Source organism: Carex rostrata, chromosome 5 (genome assembly GCF_964058835.1).
Source record: "Carex rostrata chromosome 5, lpCarRost1.2, whole genome shotgun sequence".
Classification (NCBI taxonomy): domain Eukaryota; kingdom Viridiplantae; phylum Streptophyta; class Magnoliopsida; order Poales; family Cyperaceae; genus Carex; species Carex rostrata.
The window spans coordinates 13,290,714-13,302,997 of record NC_135922.1 but is presented as its reverse complement, the minus strand read 5'-3'; the positions used below and the strand labels follow the sequence as shown (position 1 = coordinate 13,302,997).

Genomic DNA, 12,284 nt, shown 5'->3' with positions numbered 1-12,284 from the left:
AGCTAGCTACAGCTAAATGAAAACGCGTCATTATCTGTATTTAGAGGAACAAAGCCAGCAGAAGAAAATCTAACACAGCAGCTCTAATTTATTTTAAGGGCAAGAATAAAGAACTTACAATTACTTAAGGAGTATGCTTGTCAGTTCAGGATCGAAAAGATAATCCCCGATGATTTCGCAACCAAAATTTAGGAGACAATGTTTTATATCTCAAACTTTTATTTTTTTTTTACATTCGAGGGGCATGCCTTTATAGGAAAAATAATGACGTGACGTGACGAGATTAACTTATTCTCTTGATTTGCATACATCGTATTCACATTGTAATTTTGTCAGGCTACTGTCTAAGTTTATTCGACCACCCCAGACAAATTTGACCTCTTTCTTTTTATGAAAATACTTTTACATTGACTATGATACCCGTTCATGACCAGCACAAGAAAAAAAATAAGCACCAAGAGAGATTGTTTTTAATGGTACCAGTATTGGATACAATCTGGACCATAAGAGTACAAAGTGACTTCTTTATTTTATTTTAATTTTGTATTTTCAGTGGTAACGCTCAATTGAAACAAAATTAACTGCGAAACATGCAATTCAACACTCTACACTAACCAGAATTGTTTAGATTCTGGCCCAAGGGAATTTTTTTTCTTATAATGCAAATGCATAGCGATGTTACATTGGATCAATCATATTAATACAACTGAGTCATACACCCACAACATATTAATACATGAAAGCACCCCTAAGTTATGAATAACATCTGAACATTAAACAAGATAAAAGACATAATTTAAACAATAATTTCACCAATGATATTGACATGCGCAAGCAACTTGTTGATTAGCTGATCAACATATCCATTATCATTTTCAAATCCTACAATTCTAATGGTCTTAAGGAACTCCCGTTGAACAAATGCATCTCTCAGTCCCTCTTGAGTTGTTTCCTCATCTAAAAATTCCGTGGTACATACCTTGAGTAGTAACAAAACAAGTTATACACGTTTCATTGATCATATATCATTCTACAATGGCTTAATTTAAGGGGGACTAATATGAATAGCACCTAATATCACCAGCCTTTACTTTTAATTTTCTAATCTTGTCCATTCAAAGTATATCTATTGACCATAAATACTTGAAGCTTGTCATTTTCTATTCGATAAATTTGAATTTTTCTATCATCTCATTAATTGACTGTGTTTTTATCTACGTCCCTTAATTGAGGCATGGAAAATAAGAAGTACCGTTAACAATACCGAGTGTGTGTGTGTGTGTGTGTGTGTGAGAGAGAGAGAGAGAGAGAGATTGCATGCTTATTTTCTAAGGTGAGCTCCTGTAGTTTAGGTGAGTGATGGAGGAAATGTAGTGCAAGATCAAAGTCATACAAACCCCAATTCAGAATTTTCAGGTGCTTTAAGTTGTTGAAGACTGGGCAATTAGAATACTCCTTGTATCTTATCTATTTTCATTACGAAGTAAATGAAAACTATGTTCTAGAGAAAAAAACAAAAAGGAAAATCACAAAAGCTAATTATAAATGAAAATTTTAGATGCTTATTACAGACATAGGATGTGTTTACTCCAAGAACCACAAACAAATATTAGGTGCACTTAATATTCTGAATTTTATCTGAATTACCGTTGAAAACAAATATCAGTGTATTTATGGCAGACAACATCAAGAACTAATCAATTTAAAATGATGTTATTTTAATTTTGTTGTAGCATGTGAAAATCCCTTATAGACTGGGAGTTAGTAATAAATATCGTAATAAACAATACGTACTGGGCTTGGGTAGACAATGGACTGACAATGGACTGCATATATGTAATAGGAGCATGGTTTTATTAATTCTAAAATACCTAAAATAAGGCCAACAAAGAGTATATCCAATAAAGAGTATATCCAACAAATAGGCCAACAAAGAGTATATCCAATAAAGAGTATATCCAACAAATAGGCCAACAAAGAGTATATCCAATAATTTAATAAAAGAAAGTACCTTTCCCTTGACACAATAGAATTCAAGCCGTAAGCTTTCGACATTTGAAAGGTTGTGAATAAGCTTGGCTCCCCATGTAACATATTTATCCTAATCATACCAATCAGGAAGATAGATGGATGCATGAACTAGCGATGGCATATTTAGCAACGTAATTTCCCTCGTACTCACAGAAATATCCAAATACAGGAGATTAGGGGTGGAAACCTGTAATCTCATTACTTTATTCTGGGACTGTCAAATTAATTCTTCCTCTTCCTCTTCCTCTTCCTCTTCTCCGGTTTCATGTTCATCCTCTTCCTGAAACACACATCTTCTTTGATTCTCATCTCTTAAATTATGATTAAAATTTTTTTAATATGGATTAAGACAAGTAACGGTCACTATGGTTGGCACCATACCATAAAAATTTCATTCTTGGTATATAGACTGTCATTTGTACAACCCAAAATAATTTAGAGGATAACGGATTGCATCCATGACAACTTGTATGGAACAGTATCATATGGCATGACTAAAAAAAAAAATGTAAATCCTGAGTTGAATGGTAAGCATGGAAAAAAATGTAAATCCTGAGTTGAATGGTAAGCATGGAAAAAAATGTAAATCCTGAGTTGAATGGTAAGCATGGAAAAAAAAATGTAAATCCTGAGTTCAGGAAATATAGCCTGATTTTAATTTTGTATTCAAATAAAAGAAATAAAGCTTAGAAAGTAGATGATGGCACCCTCATCAATTATTTAACAAGTAACAAACTGACAACAATATTATAGAATAATAGGAACCAATAAGTACCTTGTAATTTATTCCATTTTGCAAGCACCACTGCTTTAACCCGGGGCAATTAGAAATCTTAACTTTGCAAAATTCTAGAGGAAGTGACTCATCCGCCAATACTTGCAATTTGAAACAACTTGAAATCTTCAAACTTCTTAGTGAAACAAGGTTTCTCAACCCCAAAAATGAACCCTCCTGTGCACCCATTGTCAATTCAAGAGAAGGTTCCATAAACGAGCACAGGTTCTGACAGTTACTGATGGAAAGTTTGACCAAGGATTTCAGCTTTTGTATTCCAGGCATAGATACTAGTTGATGGCATCCAGCAATTTCCAACTCATGAAGTTCTAATGGTAGCGTCTCTGCTTTTAAGAATTGGAAACTATTACATAAGTTAATATTGAAATACTTTAGTTTGCAGAGGCTGCCAATCCATTCTGGAAATGTAATGCCACTGTAACCCTCTATGTGTAGCTTGCTAAGATTAGGGTGAGGCTGGAGACTAACTATCACTAAAAAACAATGATCTTCAAGAAATATGGTCTGACCACTTTCGATGTTTAACTGAAGTACACTACCATCTATATCCTGATAATAACCCTCATTCCAGGATAGTATCAAGTGCTCCAAGTTACGTATACACACAATGTTAGCACACTGGACATCCGTTAAATTGGAAATATTTCTCAAACCACATAAAGAAAGAGTTCCTCCCAGATTATGAAAATCCTTTAACCATCGTATTGTCTCGCATTTGACCTCCACCTTTAGTGCTTGAATTCCAACAAGCTTGCTCAAGCTAGGTGGTAAATAACAGAGACCAGTATTACTGACTTCCAAAGTTTGAAGTTTTTTAAGGTTCCCAATGTCACTAGGAAGCTCTTTAAATCGGTAGCACTCTAGAACACAGAGTTTCCTCAAGGCCTTTAATTGACAAAGGGAATCAGGCAACACCTGGAGGCTTGAACAATATTTAGTTCTGAGCTTTTCTAAGCTAACTAGATTTCCAAAAATAAATAATGAGTTTTTTCAATTATCAGCTCTTCCAGACTAACTAGATTTCCTATTTTTGTTGGCAACTCTTTGATATGACAATCCGTAAGAGTTAGATTTTTCAGGTTGTAAAGTGAGCACAAGTATTCAGGTTGCATTTCAAAGCAAAAATCACTAAGTAAAAGATAACGAAGATGTTTCAAATTACCAACAGAGGAAAGAGATTCTATTTCATCGAATCTCAATCCCGATATATCTAGAGCTCTTAATTTTGGTGCCATTGAAAGGTCAAAAGTACTGAAAAATCCTTTGACAAAAGAACTTATAATGAGTGTGCGCAGAGCAATGAACTTGTCAGAGGGAATATGATCTATTAGGTTAACAGAATGAGCTATATACAAATGAAATAGTCCATCAGGAAATTTCGGGAGCTTACCAACCTCAATTGAATAACAACTATTTTCTGAATTAAGTCGTGCTAAATCATGAACTATATCATGCAACTTAAACTCTGACCAAACAAATTCATTCCCCTCATATATGTCTGCACTTTCAAAAAAGGACCTTTGGCATAGCTGTTGTGCATATTCAAAACCAATCTTTTCTGCAGTCTTGTTTCTTTTAGACTCAATAAAACCCTGGTACACCCATAATTTCACCATATATTTTACACTGCAGCAGTAATTTTTAGGAAACATTGAACAATATAAAAAACAAGGCTTTAGGTACGTGGGAAGGTGTGCATAACTTATTTGAAGAGGTGGAAATATCTCATTGCTAACATGAGAATCCCATAGCTCATTTTCTAAAATCTCTCTCCAGCCCTTTTCTTCCGTCTCATGTCTCAAAAGGCTTGCAATTGACTTCACAGCCAGAGGCAACATTCCACACTTTTTCATGATTTGTTTCCCAATTTCTACAAACTTTGGGCCCTTATTATGTTTTACTCCACGAAAAGCATAATGCTCAAACAATTGCCAACACTGTTCATCTGACAAATAGCCAAGGTTGAATGTTGGCTGTGTTTGCATGATTTGTGCGACATGATCGTTCCTTGTAGTAACTAGAATTTTTTCAAATGCTGCTGATATAAAAGGAGCTTGAAATGAATCCCAAAGACTCTCCTTCTCATTCCAGACATCGTCAAGGACCAAAAGTACCCTTTTCCCACTGACCTCCCTCAAAATTTTCTCTTGCAATGTACTCAAATTTGTAAGACCACACTCATTTCCTGTAATAGACTCCACTGATTTTTTGGTGAGCTTTTCAACATTGAAATCTTCTGATACGCATATCCACCCAAATTTATCAAACTTTTGTCGGATACTTTGATCATTATAGGCAAGTTGAGCAAGGGTTGTTTTGCCAATGCCCCCCATGCCAACAATTGCCACCACCGAAACAATATCACATTTAGAGGACAACAAATTGATCAGCTTCTCCTTTTCCCTTTCTCGCCCGAAGATATTCGACTGAACTACAAAGTGGCTAGTTGACGCTATTTGCAATTTGTTGTTGCAACGCTCAGGCCCATCTCTATCTGACAGTTCAAGTGCTATCCGATCATTCGCAATCTCATCAAATTTGCTCCTTATTTGCTGAATTTGCTTAAGCATTCCGGATGGAACCTGAAAAGTTATAATTACCTTGAGAGAGTACGACCTACTATAATGTTGATGTACTCAAATAATACTAGTTATATATATGGTACAGGTTTTTGCTACATATCTGCAGTTTGCAATGTGATTTACATGGACTTGTCATATTTCCTGTGGCTCGCCATATGTCCAGCTAGTACCTTGTATATGGTTCAACCTGGACCTGATACTTAAGAGCACTGTTATTAAAACCGGACCGGACCGGACAGGTGGACCGGAAAAAACCGGAACCGCACTCCAATCCGGTTCGGTTCTAATAAAACACCGAATGAGTATGGACCAGAAAAAAATTAAAAGCTTGGACGGTTTTCTCTGTGAACCGTGAATCAACCCAAAACCAAAACCGGTTCTCATCCATCTGAACCATGCTGCTCCTTTATTCCTTTTTACTTTTATGTACAGAAAAACTCAAAAAGGTATAAGCAACTGGCAGGTTATGCCGTGGACAAACTCTATGCTGCCTTATGTGTTATTGTGTATGTTGGTTTTTCTTTTAAATAACTGTCTGACAAAGCTTTACATTTTAATTATCTTACCGTTTGAATATTAAGAAGAAATAATGTTATGGTTCGTCATGATAAAATGTATTTTAAATGTGTTTTTCTTTAAATAATTATGTGTTATTCTTTTAATTATCTTAATCTTTTAGCATTAAAATAATGTTATACATAGTTCTATACAAATAATTAAGGAGAAAAAAACTAAAAGCTTCACATTTTGATTATCAAGTAGCATTTTGTTCAATCTTAGAATTGCAATTTTTAGCCTTTCAGCCTTGTTGCTAGTTAATTTTAGTAACGATTAGAAAAAATAAATTTTGATTTGATGTATTAGTAAGAGGATATACATTTTTACCTCTTGCACTTAGGTAAAATTAATCAAAGATTAATATTTTTATATGGCTTATAACCTCTATTATAGATTTGGTGTTATACAAAAATCAGCAGTTGAACTGATTGACTCACCCGTTCAACCAATAAACCATTGACCCGACGTCAGATCGATGTCCGGTCCGATTCTGATAACATTGGTTAAAAGATTTATCTTATCTTGGTGAAAATGACTCCTCAAGTCAAAATCTATCTCAAAATATCCCTTGCACAAGGAAAATAAATTAGTTACCTCAATTAGCTTCCTTTTATGAGAATCTGGTGGAGAAGCATCTCTTGCCTCAATTTGTGCCCGTAAGACTTCATAATGGTACTCATCCAGCACATCCTCAGCATCATATGCAACTTCCTTTAGCTCCTTCAACCAACGCTTCACTGACAGGTATCTGATCTCCCTTTGCTCTGCATCGTGCAGCGTGTCCTTGATCCGCTCCAGCATCTTCATCAACTTCTCCAATTCAGCCTCAATTTGAAGGTTTTGATCTCCAGCAGATGCTCTAACAGCAGGCAGCAATTTGGCACCCAAAGAGAAGAGATTAGAAATCACTCCGCCTAAACCCATCAATCTAAAATTGCAAAAGTCTAATTCTCTTGTGTTGATATGAAATGATACATATGCAATTTCTAAAAATATATATATATATATATATATATTGGGTTGGGAAGTCGGAGAAAATTCGAAGTCAACTATATATTTAAATAAATAGATAGTTGTACGTAGTATCGTTGTCATCTTTGCATTGCTAATATATATATATATATTTTTGTTATTGGTTCGATTTTAGGGTTGAAACAAACGATTAATTTGAACTTTGAAGACGAGGTCGGGTGCACGTCTTCAGTTTTTTAAAATGGGAAGTCAAATCCATTAGATTAACGAATCCAATTATAGAATTCGGATTTAAACAAAGATTGATATAATAAAAACCCCAATTTTTAGTCGTGTCTCCCAATTAACCTTTATTTAATGTTGCACACTATTAGAAATCCATGCAATGTCAAACAATTATTCACACACACAGAACGCCACCAGTTTTGGAACCAAGTTCATTGTCAAACAATTATGCAATACTTTAGCCCAAATATGCAGTCTCACACTGTTTTTATGGACATTAATTTATCGAATCTGTATATGATGAATCGTGTGTGATTGACATTTTTGTAGTTGTGTTTCAAAATTAAGGGGAAAAGATAACCATAGTAAGTTGATGTCCAAACTCTATATATGCTATCGATATTTCCTATCTGGTCTGAATCTGCTCCGTATTCAGACCGGATTCGAATTCGAATAAACGGATTCGGATAATTTTCTAATTCAGCTTCAGATAATTTTTTGATAGGAAGAAAATAATTAGATAATTTTTTATTGATAAACGGATTGGATATCCGGATCCAAAACCCACTCCAAATTATAAACAAATGTTTGCGTAGACGTGGTCCATGAAATTATTGTACACGTCAAAGTAATTAGCGAAAACTGAATTTTTCTTTTTGCTTATACAATGTCATAGGCTCAATATCTGACGGCCCAATCCAAGCGTAATATGAACACTATTTTATTTTCGAAAGGACATATGAAAGCATGCAATAAAAAAGGAAATGAACCCAATAGTAGGTCTAATAGGCTTTGGGCCTGCTTCTAAGTTCGATGGAAAATGGAGCCGTCCAATGTGCTTTGAAGCTCGTGGGTAGGAATCTTAGAGCGAATCACACATAAATTTTAAAGTGCATCAGATTAGTGGATTGATTATACCCGCATAGGGCAGTCCGTGCCCTGCCCGCCAGTACTCTATGTCCGGGGTACCCATGCCCGAGCCCGGGTATAGATCGGGTACACGGGTGCAGGCAAAAAACGGGCCGGTCACCGTTTTTTGGACAAAAACTCGACCATATCCGGACCGACTTATACCCGTACCCGACCATACCCGTGCCCGTTGTGTCCGTATCCGTGTACCCGTGCTCGTACCCGTATACCCGACCTATCCCTACCCGGGTACCCTACCCTACCCTACCCTACCCACTTTATTTTGAAATTCAAAATAAAACAAAAACAAAAAACAAAAAAAACCGGACCGGACCTCCCTGTCCCTCAAGGGTACAACGGGCATGAGTATAGGACGGGGAGAGCACAGTTTTTGAAAAAAAAAACTCAGAATGCCCGGCCCGAGATACCCGTCTACCCGTGATACCCGTGCCCGACATCTACCAATGCCTGTGCCCGGGTATGCCCGGCCTGCCCTGCCCCTACCTCAGATGACTCTCTTGTCCATCAAACCCAAAAGTAAATCTAAAACCCATCAAAACTAATATTTTTCTCGCAAAAAATTAAGTTATTTAAAGTCAGATCATGTTTTCCTGTAGTCCAATGCGTGCTGTTCGACTTTAGAACATAACGCTCATACTTTGTAGTTAATAATTTTCGGTGAATTTTTGTTCTTCCTTCAGTAGTCAATAATTTTACTTTGTAGTTGCTTGACCAAAATCTTTGTTGCATATTTAACTTTAATTCCGACACAATTTTAAAGAAGAAACGACACAAAACAAAATATGAGATATCTCAGAGGATACGCACTCCAAGCGTACCAGATGTCACACGCTCCAACAACGGAGACAAGTTCGAGTGCGTATCCTCTGAGATATCTCAACTTTTGCGTGACCAACGTGTCCGGTGCCTATTCGGGGTGATGTAGGGGTCAATATTATGTGTGCTTCGAGATTTGTGCAGAACGTATTTAAATGGTTGGAATTTTTCATAAAGTCACGCAAAGTTTGAGATATCTCAGAGGATACGAATTCGACAAGTTCTCTCCTGCCCAATTAACGAGTCAGGATCATCTAAAGTAACTCATAATTTGAGTTAAATTCGGAACGTCCTATTAAAATCTGATTGACTCGAGGTGAAATGCTGAGAATCTCTTTATTATTCGTGGCAAAAATAATTTGACGGTCCTAATCTAAACTCAAAATGTGAGTTACTTTATATATATGACATGAATTCTGGTCAGGATCTTCTAAAGTAATCTAATTTTTTAGTTTAGATATGGACCGTCTGATTCGAATCCGGTCCAAGATAAAGTGCACAGAGCCCCTTTAATCTGACGGTTCGATTCAAATTTGATGGTCTGGATCAAAACTCAAATATTGAGTTAATTAGGAAATCCGAACTCTATGAATTCCTCTAACATCGATCATACAATTTTTATGAGTCACTGATAAGCAGGTGTATAGTCATGAGAAATATGTGCATAAAAATGTGGAATACATTTACTAAGTATTAATTAATATAAAATTAAGTTTCTCATCTTTGATACAATTCATCAAATACACAGAAATATTCCGGTCATCAAGATTTCGAAAAAAGAAAACTAAAGTGATCAAATGGATCATAACATTTATCTTCCATATTAAAAATAAATATCCAATGATACAACTAACACATATTTAGATATTGGAGCAAACTAGGTTTTCAATAACAGTAGTTCAAATCCAGTTGAAATCTTTGAAACAGACAATTCTCAGTATTCCAGTTCATTAAAAACAATTCCAGCATCTAGACTCCATATTCCAGTTGAATATATTATTATAATCTGATTATGCAATTCAATACCCTATTAAAATCCAATTTAATCATTCAAATCGAAAACACAGATTATAGAGAATTTCTAATTACTTGATAGCGATTGATCAAGAAATCAAATTCAAGTTGTAATAACTATTCAGAATCAATGCAACATAATCAGAATTCTAATCGATCAAAATCAAAATATGTTTTTTCATTCTTTTCCAATTTCTTTCTCTTTTTTCTCTTTTATTTTTCGATTTTATGTTTAGAGACTGATTTAGAAAGATTTATTGGGATTTTAAGAAGGTATATATATGAAGTGGCTTGTGTACCATGCAAAAGGAAGAAGACATGGAGGCCGCGTGGCTATTTTGTAACGTTAGCTTAACTTCTTCTTTTTTTAGTTTTGCAATTTTACAATTAAGATCTTTCAATTTCTAATATTATAAATAAGTCCAAAATAATTAAAAAAGTATGTATCATCAGGATGTTACAAATACTTCATCTTTTAAATCAATTCAAATTCGATATCTATCCATTTTACATAATTAATAAACAGTGTTTTAATTTAACGGACAACTTGAAAACATATAATATATGCAATGGTAACTTCTAAATAAAAATAATGGACTTAACTAGTTGTCCAAACAGGTGATAATTTTAAGACGGCAGTTTATAGAACCCAGCTGTCAGACAAACTAGTATTAGTTATATTTCATGGTAGTTATATTAATATCTAACCTTGTGTTATGTGCTAGTGAATGTACACCGATTTTTTTATTTTTATCCAAAATTTAAATTAAATTTTAAAAATTAACCGAACCGGTTGGTAAATTATAAAACTACCCAAACCGCTAAACGGTTAACCGGACCCTAGGTTCGGTTAACGGTTTAGCGGACCAAGGGTTCGGTTAACCGTTTAGCGGACCAAGGGTTTGGGTCCGGTTAACGGTTAACCGGATTCGTTGGTTCGCTGAACCGTTAACCGAACCCAATTTTTTTTTTTTTTTTTTTTTTTTTTTTTTTTTTTTACTTTTTTTTAAAACAGAAAATTTTAAATTTTTTTATTTTTCTATTGAAAATATACATGAAAATTCGTATTTAGATTTATTAACCGGAAATATGGTTTTGGTCCGGTTATCCAATAACCGGTTTTTTGTTTTTTTTTTTAAACTCGTTTTTTTATAACCATATTTATATGCATATGTATATGTGTATGTATATTTTTCTATAATTTTAAATTTTAGATTTGATTTACAAATTTTTTTTGTGTAAATTTGATAAATCTAAATACGAATTTTCATGTATATTTTCAATAGAAAAAAAAAATTGAAAATTTTCTGTTTTAAAAAATATTAAGTGAATAATTTGATAGAAAAATACACATACACATAAATAATATACAGTTACCAATTTTTTTTACTTTTTTTTACTTTTTTTGAAATTATAAAATTATTTATTCTGTATCATGGTTAATTTTCAGATTTAATTTACAAATTTTATTCGTAAATTTGATAGATATAAATACGATGTTTATTTTTGTAAATCGTATTTAATTGAGATTCATTGTTTTGGAGATTTTTTAAATGTATCTTTTGGAGATGCATTGCAAAACAATAATCTTGTATAGTGGAAATGGGAGATGCAAAGCAAAACCATGCATCTTTAGTTGTTTACGGATCTTATACAACTGGATTGGACATTTTTTTGCTCCAAATTAATCACAACCATTCAAAGAACCATTTTTTCTCAAGAATTTTCAGAAGTTGCTGAATTTTAATTTTTTCGAATTTGATGGTTCATGATTAGTGTTTTCCGGATTTGATGGTTCATGATCAGTGTGCACCATTTTTATACTTCTGGATTGTACATAATCCATTTCTGGTTCAAATGGAGGCAATGGACATGTCCATTACTTTAGGAATGGAGGGGTCTATGAACCGGTTCAACCTAAATAGACTTGGTCCATACCTTACTCATGAACTGCGAAAAAAGAGAACTTTTTTTGCTCCCACCGGGGCTTGAACCCATGTCACTTGGGTGGGAGCCAAGTACACTAACCGCTATACTAGATTAACTTTCTTGTTACCATCTTGATTCTTGTTTATTATATATACGACTTGTATAAATTTACCGAACCCTTGGTCCGCTAAACGGTTAAACCGTTAAGCGAACCCTTGATTCCGCTAAACGGTTAACCGAACCCTTGGTCCGCTAAACCGTTAACCGAACCTAGGGTCCGGTTAACCGTTTAGCGGTTTGGGTAGTTTTATAATTTACCAACCGGTTCGGTTAATTTTTAAAATTTAATTTAAATTTTGGATAAAAATAAAAAAATCGGGAATGTACATCCCAAATTGTATTATGATTTCCTCCAATATATTATTATATAA

At 34.3% G+C, this 12,284-nt stretch overlaps 1 protein-coding gene across 1 annotated transcript; it reads right to left on the bottom strand.

Moving 5' to 3' along the window:
* Positions 1-796: 796 nt before the first annotated feature.
* On the bottom strand, positions 797-6,891 carry LOC144553875 (putative disease resistance protein RGA3). Its single transcript, XM_078302065.1, has 5 exons — positions 6,562-6,891; positions 3,990-5,409; positions 2,807-3,786; positions 2,012-2,101; positions 797-979 (listed from the first exon to the last, which is right to left on the bottom strand). Exons 1-5 carry the CDS (start codon positions 6,889-6,891, stop codon positions 797-799), a joined length of 3,003 nt encoding a protein of 1,000 aa, XP_078158191.1.
* Between the last annotated feature and the right edge of the window lie 5,393 nt (positions 6,892-12,284).